This window comes from Neomonachus schauinslandi, chromosome 7, assembly GCF_002201575.2.
Source record: "Neomonachus schauinslandi chromosome 7, ASM220157v2, whole genome shotgun sequence".
NCBI classification, from domain to species: domain Eukaryota; kingdom Metazoa; phylum Chordata; class Mammalia; order Carnivora; family Phocidae; genus Neomonachus; species Neomonachus schauinslandi.
In genome coordinates, this window is record NC_058409.1 from 67,015,940 (window position 1) to 67,037,492 (window position 21,553).

A 21,553-nucleotide genomic window follows, 5' to 3' on the forward strand; every position below is an offset into this window, starting at 1 on the left:
CTCTCTGGCAAATAAATAAATAAAATCTTTAAAAAATACATAAATAAAAGATTTATTTATTTATTTTAGAGAGAGATGGAGAGCAGGAGGGGAGGGGCAGAGGGAAAGGGAGAAAGAGTCCCAAGCAGAGTCGGTCACTTAACCGACTGAGCCACCCAGGTGCCCCAACTAATAGTAATCTTATTAGAGATTTGAGTTATTACTAAAGGAACTACTAAAGAGTTCATGTCGGTGCACCTGGGTGGCTCCATCGGTGGAGCATCAGACTGTTGGTTTTGGCTCAGGTCATGATCTCATGGGTCATGGGATCAAGCCCCGAGTAGGGTTCTGCACTCAGCACAGATTTGGCTTGGGATTCTCTCTCTCCCTTTCTCTCCCCCTCTCCCCCTTCCCCTGCATGCACTCTCTCTCTCTCTCTCTCTCTCTCTCTCTCATAAATAAAATCTTTAAAAAGAGTTAATGTCATAGAAAAATATCTCTTCAGCTGGATAAATAGTCCATGTAATCACACAGTAGACAAAGCAAAAGCAAGATCTTATTGACAGCTATAATCCTGGGTAAGAAATTAGGAAGCGAACTTCATAGGGAACACCAGTACTTAGCCTGAACCATTTTAAGTCTTTTCTGTTTTCATAATACAAATCTGGGTCTTTGAAATCAACAGACTGGCAGGCTATTGATTCACAACCTCAACAACTTTGTTAACCCTTTTTTAAATGAAGTCACTCTGGGGCACCTGGGTGGCTCAGTCATTTAAGCGTTTGCCTTTGGCTCCGGTCATGATCCTGGGGTCCTGAAATCAAGCCCCGCATCCAGGTTCCTGCTCAGCGGGGAATCTGCTTCTTCCTCTCCCTCTGCCCCTCTGCCCCTCCCTCCGCTTGTGCATGTTCTCTCTCTTTCTCTCTCTCTCAAATAAATAAAATCTTAAATAAATTAAATAAAGTCACTCTGATGTTAGAACTCACTAGAAGTATACCAGCTTTACAGTTCTTCAGAGTTCCTTATGCCCCCTCAAGCAACACTCTACAATATAGTTTAAAATCTAATCACACTTCTCAGTATTATAATTTTGAACAATCGACAGGATTCATTTTGGGTTTGTAATGTACTCATTGGGAACCATATGGCCCATTTAAGTAAACATCTGTGATTCCCTTTAGTTGTACACTGAAAATAACATGCTACATGAAGATTTTATTTGGTCTGGTATCAGAAGCTTCACTGCTCTTCTCCAATGGTTACTCAAGCAGGGACATGTCTGGTCTTCTTGAAAGCTTTCTTCTATATGCTACCCTTTCTTGCTTCTTCTTCCCTGCCAGCTGGTTTCCTATACGTCTTTGTAAAACTCACTTAGAAGTCAAATCTTGCAAGGAGTCTTCTCTGCTTAGTCCCAGCCACTTTTCTGTGTATTCCCTTGGACCTCCTGCAAAATTATTTTTTTTTCCTTATCACAGCATTCTTATGCTCAGGAATGTTGAATGAATGAATGAACCCATGAATGAATAAATAGTTGAATGAATGCCAAGATTAATGAAAGGTTTATTTTGCTTCTCCAATATGTTTACTTATATTGGTGTATCTTAAATTTAAATGACTCTTGACCACCACAATCCTCCTCCACGTGCACACGTAGTTGGGCAAAATAGTAAAGACATGAAGGCCCAATCTGCCGTATTTGCAGTAAACTGATAATGACCACACTACTTCCAGAATGGTCTATCTCTGGTTCCCAGTACTTAGCATTTGAATCATCATCATTGTTCAGTCCTAGGCAAATCTGAAAGGACAGGATTCATTGGGAAATAAATGTTCTCTTAAGTTCCTAGAGGATTATTATAAAAACAGTGAGACAAAGATTCTTTCATGTTGGAAAAAATAAAACAAGACTTCTGTAATTAAAACCAAAAGCTATAGTATAGATGAGAAAAAGCAGTAATCAGCTTAAAATGGGAAAAGCCTGGGTTTCAAATATTTAATTTTCTCTGAACTAAGAAATTGATGCAGACTGTTGTGGGTGTTTTAAGATCAAAATTATTTAGACAGATATATGTAGACTCTTTTGCTATTGTAGGTATGGGTTAGAACTAGCTCAGAAACTCATTTCCTTTCTTTATAAACAAAGATGGTTGACATTTACTAGAGGCGCTCTTTCTTCCCTACCACATATAATTGTGATCTATGTAGCAAGAAGAGCAAAAATCACTATTAAAGATCTATTTTTTAAATTTCCCTACTACCATTCTCAGTCATGTAGGCCATGATCCAGGCTAACTTAGAAGGCACTTTGGAAAGAAGGTAGAATTTTCCCCTTCCTATGAATTCTATAATCACTTCTCGTGATTGGATACACCAGTATTTTAATGTTGTAGAGGATGTGGTATTGTTTGTTTTCTCTCAAGTATATTTTAGAGGCTGTCTTTATCTTTGGGGACGCCATAGATCAAAGTTTGATCCTTAACTTTGCAGGCTCAAAAACTTGAATTTGACAAGGCTCCAAAAGCTGATTCACTACTCAAGTATTCATGATGTATTAATTTACAATGAGATTTGTGTGTGGCTGGGGAAAGGGACCAGTTGTCTATAGAAAGTAAATTCATACATTTTTTTTAAAGATTTTTATTTATTTATTTGAGAGAGACAGAGCATGAGCATGAGCAGCAGGGAGGGGCAGAGGCAGAGGGAGAAGCAGACTCCCCGCTGAGCAGGGAGCCCGACACAGGGTTCCATCCCAGGACCCTGAGATCATGACCTGAGCCGAAGGCAGACGCTTAGGTGACTGAGCCACTCAGGCAACCCAGCAAATTAATAAATTTAACGTTCTTTGTGATAAGCCCCAAGAGGAGACAAAATATTTGCAACTATGTTGTGTTCTGCAACAATTTAAAAAATTAAACTTTAATTCTAGAAAGATTCATATAATCCAGTCTGCAACCTTGATTTTGCAGATAAGAAATTGGGACCCTGGGTTTTCACAGCTATTTAATGACAGAGCTGAGACTAGAACCTAAGACTCCCAGATAGAGATCTGTGTACTTCTCACAACCCCTGCTGCCTCCCTGATTTTGGAGTGAGATGGGTAGTCAGAAGTTGAAACTAAAGATGATCCAGGGGCGCCTGACTGGCTCAGTTGGTAGAACATGCAACTTACGGTCTTGGGGTTATAAGTTCAAGCCCCACATTGGGTGTATAAATTACTTAAAAAACTAAAGTCTTGGGATGCCTGGGTGACAGTCGGTTAAGCCTCTGACTTGGTAGTGGCTCAGATTGTGATCTCAGGATTGTGAGATCGAGCCCAGCATCAGGCTCCACGCTCTGTATGGAGTCTGCTTGAGATTCTCTCTCCCTCTCCCTCTGCTCCTCCTGCTTGTACTCTCTCTCTCTCTCTCCAAAATAAATTTAAAAATCTTTAAAATAAAATGAAAAAAAAATTTTTAAGTAGACTCCATGGAGCTCAACACTAGGCTTGAATTCACGACCCTGAGATCAAGACTTGAGCTGAGGTCAAGAGTGCGACATTTAACCAACTGAGTCACCCAGGCACCCCCAAAAATAAAATCTTAAAAAAATCGTCCAAATTCTTAAGTGACTATAAAATTAAACAGGAAAAAAAGCTTAAAAGGAAAATTTTTATGAAGCTTATGTGATAAAGCACCTTTATCTGTGCTTTTAGTTGGGGGACTCTGGTAAATTTCTAAATTTATAAATGGAAGAGGAGAGGTGCTTAGGTGGCTCAGTCAGTTAAGCGTCTGCCTTCCGCTCAGGTCATGATCCAGGTGTCCTGGGATCGAGCCCTGCATTAGGCTCCCTGCTTAGCGGGGAGTCTTCTTCTCCCACCCCCTCTCTCCATTCATACTTTCTCTCTCGTTCTCTTTCTCTCGCTCTCTCAAATAAATAATTTTTTTTAATTCTAAAAAATAATAATAATAAAAATGGAAAAGGACACCAAGAAATAAAGCATCAGGGTCACTGGTTCATAATGAAGAATCTCTGACAGATTCTTGACTCTCATTCACTACCTAAATATGTAGATCATTTGTCATTGGTTTCCTGAATGTGTTGTCTTTATACAACAAATTGTTAGATTTATTTTAACTATTTACATTGTAAATCAAGGGGTCTTTAATTAGAAGTCCCTTTGGATTTTCCAATAAATTTGAGTTTTGTTATTACCTTCATCAGTAATATATTTACAGATCCTATTTAGGTTATTTCTGCAAAGATTTCAACACATAGCCTCTCTCATCACTTATTCATTCAAAAGTATTTGTTAAGTCAGTCACCACATCAGGTTCAGAGAGTAAACTGAGAACAAAACAGGAATGGTCGCAAACAGAGCTCACAAAATCGCAGAAGCTGCTTCTACTGTGGGAGGCAGATTTTAATAAAATAATCACACAAACATTGCTAAAAACTATGATAAGTTCTACAAGAAAACAGTATAGGGTGCGAGGAAAGCATAAACAGGAGAAAGTCATCTAATTTGGGGCATTCCTGATGAAGTGAGATCAGAAGGCTAAGTGGGGCCAGTCCCAAAGGAAGTTATGCGTTCTCCAGCCAGCGAGAGCTGCGTGTGAGGGAACAGCCCTTAGGACTGCGCCTGGCCATCCGACCTGTGTAATACACAGTCCTGGAATAACTGGGAAAATGAATATGCAAGGCCCTTGTGGTGGAGGACTTGAAATTAGACTAGTGTAGCTGGATGTGGAAAATGCAAGTGGGGTGGCAGTGAAGAGCTTGAAAAAGTGGGTAGAATCCAGGTCTTGTAGAGGCTTATGAGACATTTTAGGATTGGGGCCTTTATCTTAGAAGAGGAGCAAGCATTAAAGGGTTATAAGCAGGGAAGTGGCATCTTCTGTTACAGAGAATTAATTTTTTTTTAAAGATTTTATTTATCTATTATTTGGCAGAGAGAGAGAGAGCGCGCACAGCAGGGGGAGCGGCAGAGGGAAAGAGAGAGGGAGAAGCGGACTCCCCTCTGAGCAGGGAGCCCGATGCAGGGCTCGGTCCCAGCATCGGGAAACCAGAAACCAGATGGAAAACCAAATCTATATTTCTTATTATAATTCACAATATCACAGGCAGTCCCTCTGTTTGTAGGACAGAGAGGGTACCCCTTTTCTAAAATGTAGCAACTATTAAAAAAGAAAGGTAAATGCTCACCATGCCACTGACTTCAACTTTGTATATTAAAGATTTAATAAAATGAAGAAAATCCAACTACCAATATCTCAAACCTATTAATTTCACACATAGACATAAAATATGTAGGAAAGAGGAAACAATATATGAACTATAGAGATAAGTGTCCATAATTCTTCAGGGAAAAAAGTAGGCAAGCATACAGAAACTGTTGTACTCTACACAACATGTCTTAAAGGAATGACCTGCTGTTTCTGGGTCCAGACTTTGTAATTATTGACAAATCACATAAAGGATCACAATCATCCTTTTGCCATGTGGTAGAATACACAGACTCACTGTTTTTCACCAATAACGTAAATTAATATTACTAAGTTGTTTTTATTAACTGTACAAACATTTCCTCGTACAATTCTAGAATGTTTCCTTATATTTTTAAGATTATTTTTTGCAGAGAATATGTGATTTTGTTTCTTTGTCTTATAAATCCTACATTTTTATTTGTTACAAAAATTACAGCCTTGGTTAAAATAATGTTGTAAAATATGTATTCTCATAAGGGTGGTAAAATTTAAAGGGAAAGTACAAACCACTATGTGCAAAACTACATAAAGGAAACCAAAATTTAGGGTTTGGGGTTTAGTTCCTTAATTTTAGCAAATTTTCTTTTTAGATACAGCTATTGACTAATATACTTAAATTAAAACTATTTTTAAACCAATACAGTAGTAAAATGTGTCATGCTTTTACATATACTCCCAAAAGCTTTAAACACACACACAGAGTTCAGCTTTTATTGTCTTTCCCGTAACATGCCTTTCATCCCCTCCCACTACAGATGGTGGTTGTTCCAACTTAGCGTATAAAAAATTTGTGATCACATACCCTCATACATTTATTTATGCAGGATGAGTCATGGAACAGCTGCCAAAAAGAGCACCCCAATTTAAGTCTTCCAGAATGTCTGGGAAGATATGATGAGGAAATAGCATAGATAGTACAATTTCACTCATTTCTGAGATAAGAGTAAGCCCTTTGGTGTAGAAGCTGTTCATAAAGGTATCCTGATTTTTCTTGTCCTTATTTTTCTAGGCCCCAGGCTTTTTTGGACTTCATATATTCACTCATCTGCTCAATAAATATTTATGAAGAACTTGCTCTTTGTAGGGTGTTGTACTGGGCTCACGGGAGTGAAGAAATCCCATTGTCTTGTTTTCAGAAGTTTGCAGGCTATGGTGTGACATAGGAAACCAGCTAGAAAACCAGCAGGATAGAGCGTAACAAGTGCTGTAAAGCAGTTGCACAGAGCGCAAGGATAGTGTTGGGTTACCCAATGGGCTGGTGGGATGACCAAAGAAGAATGTCCGTGTCCTGGAGGAAGCCGGTACTTAACTAATGAGGAGAGCTAGCCAGGCTAGGAAAGGAAGAGTAACAGAGGGAAAAACAAGGCAAACCTGAGAGAAAGCACAGCACATTTGGAGGAACTGAAAGTGCCTGGTGGTTCAGTATGCCTGGAGTGTGGAGTCTCAGGCAGGGAGTGGTGACAGGCAAGGCTCAAAACACAGAAGACTTTTTTAGCCAAGTTACGAAATTGTATGCTCTACTCTGAAGGTCTTGGGAACCACTGAAGTATTAGCACCTCCCTCCCTCCCCACTTGGTGAAATGACTAAATAAAGGAATAAGTCATAACAGTGAAGAAACTGATACCCATGCCTTAAGAAAGATAGTCAAGAATTGTATTTATAATCACACTTAAGGCAGAACAACACCTTGGTTTGTATTCTTTACCAGTTCTGGGAAAGAAGTGGTTCTTAGCCATGTAAAATATTCAACCACGAAGATCCTGCCTGGCCTTACAATGTTATATTATTTTTCTGAACGCAACCTTGTGGTGGGCCACCTCAAATGGTAGGAATGTACTATACAAAGAAATAAATCAACCAGGTTAAGAATGAGACTAACTTTGGGAAAATCCTTTTGGCGATAAAAATAATATCACCTTATCTTTAAAAAGCAGATTTACAGCTTAAAAATATATTTTTTATATTTATTTTATTTGAGCTTCATAATAGTCCATTGAGGTAACTGATGTTGATATTCCCATTTTACAGATGAAAAACTAAGGTTTATATAAATAAAGTATAGCTCAATACAACAGTATTTAGCAAGGAGCACAACTACTTATTATACTAATTATTATGTAATTATACTTACTATATTAATATTACTAGAGATTCAATCCCTAGATATCTGACTTTAAATCCCATTCTTTTTTTTAAGGTATTTATTTATTTATTTATTTGAGAGAGAGAGTGCTCATGCTTATGTGGGCACGTGAGTGGGGGGGGAGGGGTAGAGAGCGAGGGGGAGAGAGAGAATCTCAAGCAGACTCCCCGCTGAGCATGGAACCTCATCCCACAACCCTGAAATTATGACCTGAAATCAAGAGTTGGAGGCTTAATCAACTGAGCCATCCAGGCCTTCCTAAATCCCTAGAAGAGACTGGTCATAAGCAGCAAAGAAAATTAAATTTAGGAATATACCAAAATCCTTGGTTAGATTTTTTTTGTTAAATTATTAATCACAAGAATTGAACACTCTACTTCCTTAAAGAGTAGAAGATAATGAATAATGTCCTTGGGACTCCAAATATAAAACAATATAATACCTGTTTGCTAATTTTTGTGTTTGTTTTGGTCTAAGGAAAAGAAATATTCTATTTAAAATATTCTTTTTTAAAAAATAAAAGGAAAATAATTTATTGACTTGAGATCATGGTAATTAAAAGAAGCACTACTAGAAAATTTATCTTTCATTACTAGTATAATATGTATAAAATTTGTGTTCTGAAGAATTGGCTATGGGATAAATACATGAAATCTTTTTTTCCCTTAAAGTTTCCTCACGAGAGTTAATACATGTCCACACTGCAGTACTGCAGAGTTGAAAATTCTGAGAAACAAGTTGGAGAGTGTGGACCTACATGGTCTCAGGCATTATAGGCTACAGGACTTAATTTTATTTGCACACCTCATATTTTTAACTCTAGTGTTAAGTTTTTTGAAGCAGGTACTACATTTTTTACATTATTTATATGAATCACAGAATTCCCCATGCATTGGATAGTCAAAAAAGCATGCTATACAACGTTATTGTGTTGAAGAAAGATAAAATATTTGGAAGAGCATTCCCAGCTTTCAATAAGGCCAGTCACTGGACCCATCTTCCACTTGACTCATTTCCCCTTGAGTCAGTGATCTGAGATTCCGGGAGCTCCGAACATTGAACCGCGTGAGTGGAAGTGAAGTACTCATGGAGAGAGGACTGAGACTTTGTGTTCACTGCCTACGCGGGAACCTACAGGGCACTACTAAGTGGACACTTAGCTCTTCTGTATTAACTCAGTGAATGAACCAAAGATGTTCAAGAGAGAATTTAAATCGCAGACCATCCTCATGTCAAGAAGGCTGGTTGGAATCTGAGTTTTTGTTAGGGATACCCAATAGCTCTGCTGTGTCACACAGGATAGCTTTCACAATGCTGAGCCCTAGCTAACCTTACTAAACTGCCTTGGTAATGCACAGTCTTTGACACTTGAGTGATGTCAACTTTATTAACATCACTTTTATTATTATGTTAATGTTAATTAAAATGTTAATATTGTTAATAAAATGCTGATGTTAATAAAAATGCTGAGACAACAGGCTAAACCAAGAATCCCAAGCAAATCAGGATTGTCCCAGCAAACCAGGATCTGAGGTTACCCTAGCAGTCGCCCAGCTATAAATCCAATCTTCAGCTCTTTTTCCAAAAAAGTGCTTACATATGAAAACGTGTCCTTACATAATTAACGGGTTGGAGAAAATAAACCCTCTCTAGAAACTAGTTTTAAGAAAGTTCGTATCCAAGATAAAGTGGTTATTTCTGAGATTTGGTGTAATTCTAAGATTTGGTGTAAATTTTGGAGGTTTTTTTGGCTTCTATGTTTTTTTTCTTTCTTTTTTTTCTCCTTTGCAATAAATATTAACAATGAACTAGGACTGCTTTATATTTTTGCCTTTTAAAATTAAAATATCCTTAGGTTTGTTTTTTTAGAGTTTTGTTAGTAAATCAAGTATTTCATGGAGCATTCCCAGAGAAATCTTAGTGTCCTTGTTTCTCTGATTAGAAAAATTACAACAGAGGGGCACCTGGGTGGCTCAGTCGGTTAAGCTTTTGACTCTTGATCTCCTCTCAGGTCTTTTTTTTTTTAAGATTTTATTTTTTTATTTGACAGAGAGAGATGCAGCAAGAGAAGGAACACAAGGAGGGGGAGTGGGAGAGGGAGAAGCGGGCTTCCTGCCGAGCAGGGAGCCCGACGCAGGGCTTGATCCCAGGACCCTGGGATCATGACCTGAGCCGAACGCAGACACTTAATGACTGAGCCACCCAGGTGCCCCTCTCCCCTTAGGTCTTGATCTCAGGGTCGTGAATTCAAGCCCCGCAATGGGCTCCATGCTAGGCATGGAGCCTACTTTAAAAAAAAATAAAATTACTAACAAAAAGATATTAAATGATTTGTCCCTACTAAGTAGCTCATTAATCAGCAGAATAGAGTATTTGAAAATAATAAAAGAAACACTGACAATATATATTCTTGTTCTTAGTATCTGGAATTATTACTGATTTCTGTTTAGATGCTATATTATCTTAAATATATGAATGCGAAGATTTCTAGAAGTGTGACATCTCAAAGAATTTTTATCTGCTGATGAGATATTGCAGAATTTGCCAATTTTGCCAATTATGAGGAACCTATTCGTGCCTCCTCAGGCCATGATTTATACCTGCGTGTTTCAGTAAAGCCAAAACATAGGATATTGAGTTCCACATTTCTATAAAAGTCGACACAAACTATGTCATTATTTTGAAAATTACTCACCTGAGAATGTTTCTAAAACAAGGCCATTTAGATTGTCTTTGATGTTTGATTAACTACTTTGGGATGAAGAATTTCTTAAAAGTTTACTAGGGTGTTTTCTTTTTCCCCCTTTTAAAAGCAATATAACAACTTAGGAGCCTCCGGAGCCCAGCAGCCTTTGAGGGGCCCCTCTGGCAAACCCCTGATGCCCGGGCTTCGGCCTGAGCCTCTCCCTGCAGCCACTAGGCAGCTTTTTAACCACCTCGGAACCCTTGCCCAAGCTGTGCACCAAATGGAAAAAAGGTTTTTGTAGAAAAAAAAAAAAAGCAATATAAAAGATTTAGAAGCCCAGCAGTCATGTGTCTGGCTAACTGCTTTCAGCAACTTGTGGGACAGGAATAAGTCAGGAACACAAAAATTGGGCATCTTCAGAAGGGACCTTGGTGTTGGGGAGGATGTTGACAGGAAGGCACACCCACATGAATCCATCACTGTAGAAAATGTAAAGTATTCAACTTCACATGGAACACCTAATTCAGTTTGCAATTTAAAGGAATTGAACTCTGTGCTATATAGTCTTTTGCTCTGAATAAGAATACTAATGAGTGAAGTAGGTGCGGTGGAAGGAAGAAAACACTCCCATCCGGTGTTAACACATAGTTATCGAACTAGCAGATCTCCTTTCATGAATCAAGTGATTCCCTCACCTCAGGGAACCTTTTTCTGGACAGCACTATATGTTATATATTTCAGTCTATTCTCAATACTCTTCTTTTGTCATGGTGTTTTTGACAATGTGGACTACCTCATTCTTCTGGAATGGAATCTTCTTTGGGCTTCCCCTGGTATAGTTAGTCGTGGCTGAACCCCCTCTCTGACCTGCCCGACTGGTCAGTTGTTCCGTGTTTACTCCAAGGGTTCCTCTTCCTGTTCATGTCCTCCAGCTGTATTTAATCCGGACAACTCAGACTGTTTCTCTTTGTCGTGTCTTCCTTAAAATAATCGTATAATAATGTGGCTTCTGTTTTTACCACTACACAGCCATTTCCACACTTAGCCTCTAACCGTCCCTTCTCTCCTGGTCTCCAGGCTAGTACTTAAAATAATCTGCCATGTTTTCACTTCTGCTTGTATGATCTTTAATTTGGTTTCCACAGCAAAGTGAGTCTTTCTCCTGTTTTTATTGTCACTTGGTCATCCAGTTTTCCCCTTTTCATCGGCATCAGCACTGTTCTTTGGTCGCTTACCATTGTCCAAACAACTGAGCTTCATCCATGGAGTGGTTAACAGATCTCTGAATGCTAAAGTTTTAAGGTGTGGTTTTCAAAAAGGCATTTTAAAGGATGTTGACAGGAACAATGTTTAAAAGTACTAGTAGAGTTAATGGTTTTTGCATTTATAAATATTGGGGGGAAATAGGAGAGTAATATTTTGTGACATGTGAAAATTGTATGAAATTAAATTTTCAGGATAGTTCAACAAAGACCATTATGTTCTGCTAAGTCTGAAATGTTTACTATGCGACTCTTTTCAGAAAAAGTTTGCTCACCCCTGGTTTAAAAGATCAGTGTCCAACGTGTTACAACAAAAATTCAAAACTCTAGTTTGTCCTCAAGCTTTTAAAAAGCAAGATGGTGGGGGCACCTGGGTGGCTCAGTCAGTTAAGTGTCTGCCTTGGGCTCAGGTCATGATCTCAGGGTCCTGGGATGGAGCCCCACGTCGGGCTCCCTGCTCAGCAGGGAGTCTGCTTCTTCCTCTCTCCGCTCATACTTTCTCTCTGTCTCTCTCAAATAAATAAATAAAATCTTTAGAAAAAAGAACAAAACAAGATGGTTACACACCCATGAAACCACAATAATTTCCATCAGCCCCAAAATTCCCAGGCTCCCCTATAGAACATCTCTCCCTCCGCTCCCAGAACCGGGCAACCACTGGTCTGTTTTCTGTCTCTGTATATGGATTTGTATGTTCTAGAATTTTGTGTCAATAGATTCATACAGTAAGTACTCTTTGTGTCTGGTGTTTTTTATCCAGCATATTGATTTTGGGATTCACTGATGTCGTTATGTGTATCAGTAGCTGGTTCTTTTTGTTGTTATGTGCATCAGTAGCTGGTTCTTTTGGTTGTTATGGGGTTTTTTCCAGCTTTATTGAGGTATAATTGACAGATAAAATTATGAGATATTTCAAATGTATATCGTGGTGATTTGATATAAGTATCCACATCAGCAGTGGGCCAGTTTGACTCATGGCCATAGTCTGCTGGACACCTTGTAAACTTTTTACTGTTAGACGAAACTAAAAGCAAACTTTTGAATAATCTTCTCTGCATGGAAAACCAACCAGAGAACATGAAGACAATTTAACCTGTTTGTTACTGTTGTTGTTATTACTATTATGAATATTACGTCAGTGTACACAACTTTGGGTATTTCCAGTGCCTGTGGCAGAGGTTTCCCAGAATAAACCAAAAATGGTTTCAAATTATATTTTTAAGAAATACTTAGAGATATAACAAGATTTAAATAAATAATCATGATACAGTTTGGTACTTTTATAATTTTAATTAAAAAAATATGTTTCACATTTGAAGCTTATTCCAACTTGATTCTCTTCACTGCTTATTAAAACCAGAAAAACTTCTTCTCGGATTCCAAACTTCTTCTACTTATTTAGTTCCATCTCACTACTATTATGACCACCTCCCGTCTTCTCTGTCCCTCAACCCTACCACCTAATTCAATTTATACTAATGAAATTTTTCTAATATAGGGACTCTCAAAGCAGGGGGTTGGTGGGATCAGGGATTTATGTTCTTATAACATTAAAAAAACACACACACAACATAATTTTCAGTTCCTTCTGTCTTGGCAGAAATAGTCTGGCTCCTGATAAGTAATATCATGACTGAGTAGTGTTCCATGCTTTGAAACTTAATAGAAGCATGATGAACAATGAGAGTGTCAGAGATGAACCTTCTTCTGTAGACCTCTCCAGAATGTTCAAGAGAAAGGCTAAAGGAACAGTGATACAAAACCGCAGTAGGCTGAAGGGATCATATCTGGAGATGAGATTGCTCACGCATGACCTAATAATTGTCTTTTGTCTTATGAATATTTATCACAAAGAAGACTGACCAAATGTTTCTTGTGTCCATAAGTGACATGCAGGGAAATATGTCCTTAAATTGCAGATAGAATCTTTGTATGAAAAAAAAAAAAATCTTCTCTATACTCTAGATATATGTGATAAAAACATAAAATTATCATTCCTACTGATTACAAAATTTAGAACAAACATTTTCTAAGCCCAAACCTTGAAAGTAAAGGCCTGCGTTATTTTAGTCCTAGACATGTGTGAACTCAGCACACTAAGCCAACTGAAACTTTATGGACTCTAGTAGTTCTGAATAGTGTCCCTTAGAATAGTAAGAAATTTTAGAAGAACTTGACATACCCATGGTGAACACTGGGTAATTGCCTATCCTATCCAAATAATCTGTAAAAACATTCAGATAATAATTGTTCCCATAGATTTCTAAGTATTTCAGTTATGCTGACTAACCAACAGCCATCAAGATAAACTCTCTTGTTTCCTCTCTGTGGTATATTTAATACATACATTAGATTGTGGATTCTTTTTTTTTTTTTTTAAGACTTATTTATTTGAGAGAGCAAGAATGAGAGAGAGAGAGTACATGAAGGGGGGAGGGTCAGAGGGAGAAGCAGGCTCCCCGCTGAGCAGGGAGCCCGATGTGGGGCTTGATCCCAGGACCCTGAGATCATGACCTGAGCCGAAGGCAGTCACTTAACCAACTGAGCCACCCAGGTGCCCCAAGATTGTGGATTCTTATTATAAATAAGAACATCAACAAAAGTGACTAAAACTGAAAGCTAAGAAGAGTTAAATAAGAAGCAAAGAACGATGAAATTCCTACCTATCTCACACCTGAAAAAATATGTAAACGCACAAATACTGGATTTCTCTTTTCAGTTTTGTCATTGGCATGAAATCCATTGTCTTTGCTGCTAAGTCACTAGTGATACAAAACCGCAGTAGGTCAGCAGCCCAAAAGCATGCAAACCCAGAAACAGGAGATCACAAGAGACTTCTCAGGGTTGTCCGCCAAGGGAAGAGTAAAAGCAGGAAGCCGTGAAACTCTCGAGCAGCAGCCGCAAGAAGCAGTAGCAGCAATACACAAACCCAGCCCCCGCAGAGAAGCCTGAGACAGCCAGGAGGTCACGTGGGGGGGGGGGTTGTTGCTCAGCGCCACGCAAGCCTACCACCAGTGGCGCGCCACCCAGCAAAGCAGAGACCAGCCCGAAGCAGGTGCTTGGTTCTCCCATGAGACAGTCTTGGCAGTGGAACATGTGACATGGAAAGACCAAACCAAAACTTTTATTGAGCAACTACGGGACTACCTAACTATGGTGAGAGAAATAGAGGGCTAGAAGTAACACATGCCTCAGACCCACCTGTCTCCAACCCGCATCCTACTCTCTCCCACTGCTAAAATTTAAAAACCATAACCTCTTATTTCACAAATATTTCTTAAGCTCCTTTTGTGTGCCAGGGCCACGCTACAAATTTTAAAATACAACGGTGAACTGGACATAGCCTCTTGCTTTCTAGGATGGTACAGCTTAATGGAAGATACTCTTTTTTTAATCCCAAATTGGTGATTTTTTTTTTTTGAGTTGGAAAAGAAACGAATTTTAATTGAAGACTTCATTTCTCTGTTTTCCTTATCCTGCGTTGTTCTGTGCACTTTCTTAGACTCTCTAAAAGATAGGTGGTTTTGTTTGGGCCGTTTGCATGATTCCACTGTCTATTTCTTAACTGTTTTTTATAACAGAATTAACGTTTATCTGGAGATTTTGAAATTGCACATTTTCCCTATGGCTCCAAAAATATTATCCCTATTCTTTTAATATCTTTTTGTTTCAAAGTTTTAAAAATATGGAAAAGAAAAACAATAAATGGTCCACATGTCCATCTTCCCATTATATAGAATTGATCATTATTTAATATACTGACAAATTTGCTTATAGTTTTAAAAAAAATCACTACTTGGAAAAAAGGATAAATATTTATTACAAAGAATTGAAAAAAGAATAAAAGTGTAAAGACTAAAAACTTTTTTTAAAGTAATCTCTACACCCAACGTGGGGCTCGAATTCATGACCCCAATTTCAAGAGTCATATGTTCTACTGACTGAGCCGCCCAGGCACTCCAAGGTTAGAGACTTTTAAAATCACTTTCAAACTTCACCCATAAATAATCCTCATTAACATTAGGTGACCATAATGGAAACAATGATGGGCAGGAATTTTCCAAATTCGATAGCAAAAACCACAGATCCAAAAAGCTTAGAGAACCCTCATCAAAGAAAATTATACCTACATATAGCATAGTCAGACTCTTGAAAATCTAAATAGGAAATCATGGGGGCACCTTGGGGAAGTGAATGGAACACTGCATACAAGAAAATAATGATAAAAGTTAACTCTGTTCTCATTAGAAATTTTGGAAACGAGAAGACAATATAATGATATCTTGGGGCTCCTGGCTGGCTCAGTCAGAAGAGCATTGACTCTTGATCTCGGTGTTGTGCGTTCAACCCATGTGTGTAGAGATTACTTAAAAATAAAATCTTAAAAAAAAAAAAAAGTAATATCTTTAAAGTCCCCAGACAAACAAACAAACAAACAGAAAACCTGCTAACCTAGAATTCTGTATCTGGTGAAAATATCTTTCTAAAATGAAGACTGAATAAAGACATTTTCAAGCAGATGAAACTTGAAAGAATTTATTTCTAACAAATCTGAACTACAAGAAATGCTAAAAAGAAGTTCTGCAGGCTGAAGGGTAAGGGAAGTGATATAAGAAAAATCCACTTCCATAGAAAGGAATCAAGAGCACCAGAAAGAGCAAATAAGGCATTAAATACAAAGGATCATTTTAAAAATCATTCCTATTATATACATATCTGTATAATTAAGTCTCTTTAAATACCATTGGCTGTTTAAAAATAAAAGTAACATCAAGTGAACATCATTCTAGACACCTTTCTAGGCAAACTAAATATTGGATATCTAGTTGTAAATAAATTTTAAATATGTGACCATATTAGAGTTGCTATAATGTACAAAACCTAATTTCAATTTACTTGAATTTGTCACAAGAAAAATTAAAATGGAAGAGGAATAATTGTGGAATTGCAAAAAATTATTCTACACCACAAAAGATATTCTGGGGGCACCTGGCTGGCTCAGTTGGAAGAGCATGTGACTCTTAATCTAGGGTTTGTGAGTTCAAGCCCCACGTTGGGCATAGAGCATACTTAAAAAAAAAAAAGAAAAGAAAATATATTATAAACACACTAAAGGATTAGAATCACTGTTTTTTATTACCTAAGTATTTCAATTTTATAGTGTTGGTTGACTATATGCTATAAAAGATGATAGAACCATCAACACTCAGATCTCCCATCTCCTCTCTCTCAAACTTAGGAATTTTTTTAGTTAATGTTATGCTTTTTAAGTTGTCTAGATTTAACTTTCATTTGACCCTCTGTAATTCTCATAATTTTTTTCAATAAAGGTTTTGTATCTAAATGTATAGATACAGGTTTTTTTTACATGATTCTTTTGCCACCTTTGTATTGAATTCTGTTTTTTCCTCGGTATGGGCAATTCATCTCTTTATTGGTCATATTTTATTGTCATATAGTTTGGGTTTCCCCCACCCAAGAAGATACATGGATGCTGCATTGCCTGAATTTTTTTTTATGTTTGATGATGTCAAATGCTATATTGGCTGGGTATAATATTCTTGGACCACTTTTTCCCTCAGAACTTAATAGATATTATTCCATTGTCTTTTAACACTAGTAGTCAATGTAAAGAAGTCTGAAGCCAGACTAAAATTTACTACTTATTGAGAGATTGGCTTTTTTTTCTACTTGAATATCTTAAAGTTTAAAACTTAGTAAGGCTACAGTTTGGTATTAAGGAATCTATACCAAAATTTCCCTGGTACATTGTATTATATATACTTACAAGCTGCAGATTCAGTTGTGTTTTTTTTTTTCTTTTTCAGGAAACTGTTCTTATATTAACAATATGGTTTTTTATTCATCTTCAGTTACATTCACTGGATTCCTTATTTCAAGGATATCAATGAACAACTCTTGAGTATTTTTTTTTTCTTACCTGTCAGCTTCTTTAATTTCTTTAATCTCTGTCTTTTTCATCTTTCTTCACTGGAATTATATATTAGCAAAATCTCTTTTATTTTCAAGTTCTCTGAATCATGATCTGCCTCATCCATAGTTAGTTCCAGCTACTGACAGCCCAGTGGTTCAACTTTTGTGGCATACAGTGAGATGTGTAGGGTCTGTAAGACCAATTCCTCATTGCCTATAGAACTCTAGCTTTTTATCCCTCAAATGTTTAAGTGCTGGACCCACTATACACTTTACATTTTAGTATCTAGACTGATTTAATTCTTTGTGTTTTAATGGCAGGCTAGGCATTATCACCTGAATATTTCTATCATGTATGATTGGCCAAAACTCTTTGCTGAAACTGAAATAAATATTAGATACAGAAGTCATGCAGAGTCAGTTTGTCAGATTGCTCAACACATTTAGCTCAGGATTGCTGAGAGCTCTTGTTGGGTGGGTGTGCTAGTGCTCACTGGTGAAGGATGCAGTGTGAAGTCTGTCACACGAGCTTCAATTCGCTGTGAGTGCAGGATAGTGTTCAGAATGTGGGAAAGATGTTTCACTTTAATTAGAGACAAATTTAAAATTAAAGGAATGGGCCTGGGCAGCTGTTAAATGGGTTCATTGAATGCATTTAATATGTTAACCACTTTTTTGTAACCTGAAAGAATTACGGGATGGGAGAAGCAGAGACAAAGAGGATTGCTGACTATAACAGCTTGCGTGCAGTTATAGTTTGAATACCTGGATTCTGCCCTCTTCTGAGATCTTTTTACAAGTCCTGCAAAGGCTAACTGCTCCTGTTTGAGGGCTGTATCATGGTCCTCAGAGGGAGACACTCTCAGAGTGAAGATGAGTTCTCCAAATCAGTGTGAAGCCCCAAGACTTCACTTCCCTGGCAGGCTGCTTAATCAACTTCCTGTTTTACCTAGTTCTTCTCTGTCAAATCTGTTTAATGGCAGTGTTGATTCTTTCCCACCTCACATGAAACTGATAGAAATTATTGAGGGGTGTCTGGGTGGCTCAGTCTGTCAAGAGACCAACTAGTGATTTCCACTCAGGTCAGAACCTCAGGGTCCTGAGATCAAGCCCCGCCTCCGCTGGAGCTCCCCAAGGAGTCTGCTTGAGATTCTTTCCCTCTGCTCCTCCTCCAGCTCACACACGCACTCATTTGTATCTCACTGATGTTTGCTAATAAGTTTAAATTCCTGAATCAAAAAATTAAAAATTGGCCATGGTGGGTATGGTTCATCCAGTTATAATCTAACTAAAGACTTTGAAAGCATTTTTCATCTTTGTAGTAGGAGATCCAACAAAATAATCAAAACAGCAGTGCACAGAATTTCCTTCAGTCAGCCTTCCCTAAGTAAAGAATAGGAACAACAGGTGGATTATATAGGTCCTGCCTCTAAAAGAGTTAACCCATTATTTTATAAGAGATTGTTGTCTTTGTGAGCAGCTTGAGAGTAGGAATCAGATGTTTTCTCTTTGCATCTCGGTGCCTGGCCATGCACAGAGTGGGTGGTCAGCATATTGGATTGAACACTTGAGATTCCAGATTCTCTCTTAAATTATTTCACAGACCAGCATACAAGGGAGAGCCTGAGATTTAACATGCAGTGTTTGGAAAAGGAATTTGTTTTTACTGTGAGATCAGAAATCTCCACAGCTCAGTATTTTGGATAATGAAGGTCCCTTTTCTGTATTTGCCCAGCCTGGGCTGGACACGAGTAAATGTCACATTATCTGCATTTAAACATTCTTTTCTTTCCATTTTAACAGTGTTTATGTTTCCTGGGGTACATCTGAAAGATTCCAAGTATTTACTGTATATGTAAATATTCTTTTAAGAAAAAAAAAACCACATGTAATTTTCACATGCAAGTTATTTTCAGCAGGCAGTTCCTTTCCTGCAGCACAAAAGGCTAGATATAAAAACAAACAAGAGAGAATGTGCTGTTTTAACAAATGGGTCCTTAGAGATGGATTTTAAAGCGTGGTTTTGTTTCCTGATCTAGCTTTTACCCTATCACTTTGTAACACCTAGAGAAATCCTGAAATAAATCTGTGACATTCTCACAGTTTTAAGGCTGACAGTTTAATTTTTTTCCTGTTTTGTCTATTGCTTCGGCCAATGTAATTAGGTCATACCCATGTGAAAAATTACTTGTACAAGAAAAATTTTGGATGTGTATGTGTGTTTTCAGGAAGATTTGTTTCTGCTAATGTTCACATCATCCTTTGCATGAGAAACTAATTCACTTACCCTACATAATTTAAAATATTAATGTTGAGTAAAAAAAAAACCCTAATTCAAAAGGAAACAAATGTTTCTATTACTTATTTTATATTGTGGTTAGAGTAATTATATTTAGCAATATTTTTAGCAGAAAAACCACTGATTTTAAAACATATTTGTTAGTTATATATATTGGATGCCAACTCTGGAAGGGCTCATTCTAACAAAAAGGGGAGAAAGACCTAATTTATGGCAGTATTCTAGAAATGGCAACAGAGCTCACATACTAGCATGCTCATCTTGCAGACTGTTCTTTAATTTCATTTTACATTAAAAATCTCTTGTAATTCTTATGCCTTGAATATTTTCTAGTAGATTTTTTGCTATTATACCAGCAGATAAAAGTTTCAAGCCCACGAGCATATTATTTGCTTTATTGCTTCCATACTCCTAGAAATGTCACGAACCATGGGAGAATGCAAACGTCACCAAATGAAGATAGTTGTGTCTTATGAAAAATGTTAACATTAACTCCTTTTCTTCTTTAATAAAATGAATGTCTTGCTTTCATTTTTGTGGATTCGTTTAAGAATTTTAATAACTAAGGAGATTCTTACTTGCTTCCAGAACTTAAACACCAGGATTAATAGACACAAAAGCCACAATTTAACATATTTTATTGACTGAGTATAAAGGTCAAAATTACCAAGCATTATAGAAGCACCATTAGAAGTATACAGTAGAACCCTTGTAGAAATCATGAAGGACAGCCAGTGTAGGCAAGGTCTGGAACACAAATACAAAATTCGAGTTGCTCTCTGTGATGGAAGCAGAGCAATTGTCAAGAGTTGGACTGGGTTGCGAAAGAATTTAAAGGGCCAGCAGATCTTTTAAGAACTTAACAAGACAGCTTTGTTGTCTCCCGTAACATTCACTGAGAAGCAAGGCACGCTAAATATTAAGCAATCCACAGAATTCCCCCGAGTCCCTACCCAGTGATTGTGTTTTCAAATGAAATAGTCAGTGAGCCAGATAAACAAAATCGGAAGGCTCAATTAGGGCTGCCCTTCTGGGAGTCCACAAGGTGGTTGGAGCATTAGTACCTCACTTAACCATTTTGCTACGAAAAAAAATGAGAATAAGTGAGATCAATGGGAAAAGAGTAGTTTTTTGGAAGGCGAGAGGTTTGCTTTCTAAAAAGGTACACGGCTAATCAGATATACTTCTGAAGTTCTGTTTTCATGTATTAGTAGGGCTAGATTTCAGAGTCATTTGGGTTTTAATCAAGGGAAAAAATGATTTTTTAGTGAGAGGGCAGTTTTCCCAAATAACGCTGAATAACTTTTTTGTGACGTTCAGAAATTTACAGTGGCCTCTTGCTAGACTTGTAATGTGTTCTGTATTTCCCTGCTTCGGGTAGAATTTGGAGACGGCTTGTAGAAAATCGGCTGTGCTTATAACCACGTTTATTTTTCAGCTCGGTAGCCAGATTTCCTTTAACAAGCTAGTGTTATTTTCTTTTGCAGGGACTTTATGTTTTTGTGGTTTATTTCGTTCTACACAACCAGACGTGTTGCCCTATGAAGGCCAGCTACACAGTGGAAATGAATGGACACCCAGGACCCAGCACAGCCTTCTTCACACCAGGGAGTGGCATGCCTCCTGCTGGAGGGGAAATCAGCAAGTCCACGCAGAATCTTATCAGTGCTATGGAGGAGGTGCCTGCCCTTGCCCTTGCTCTTGCACTTGCTCAAGCTCTCCCCCTTCCTCCCCCGCCCTCTCCCTCCTTCCCCACCCGCCTCAAGAAAGAGTGAAAGTTGAAAGGTACCATGTGACTTTTAAATCCCTTTCCTACCAACAGCCTCTGATCTGTGGTATTTGATTGGCTTACTGTGGTATCCTGCCTGTTATCTAATTCTTTTTCTTCCCTGTGCTGTGAGCTGTACTAGCCAGCAGTTTGTACTGGGAAGTCAGTGCATAATTTGTCACCGCTTTCTTCAGAATCATCCGAATTTAACATGGCAGTGACTGAATCTGCTTCGGAA

The 21,553-nt window shown here is 37.9% G+C and overlaps 1 protein-coding gene across 1 annotated transcript in view; it reads left to right on the forward strand.

The window, feature by feature from the left end:
- ADGRV1 (adhesion G protein-coupled receptor V1) overlaps window positions 1–21,553 on the forward strand; it is a 521,249-nt gene that overhangs the window by 486,088 nt on the left and 13,608 nt on the right. Inside the window, exon 88 of the mRNA XM_044916755.1 lies at window positions 21,035–21,226. Coding sequence (XP_044772690.1) covers window positions 21,035–21,226 — 192 coding nt within the window. The remainder of the gene's footprint in view (window positions 1–21,034; window positions 21,227–21,553) is intronic.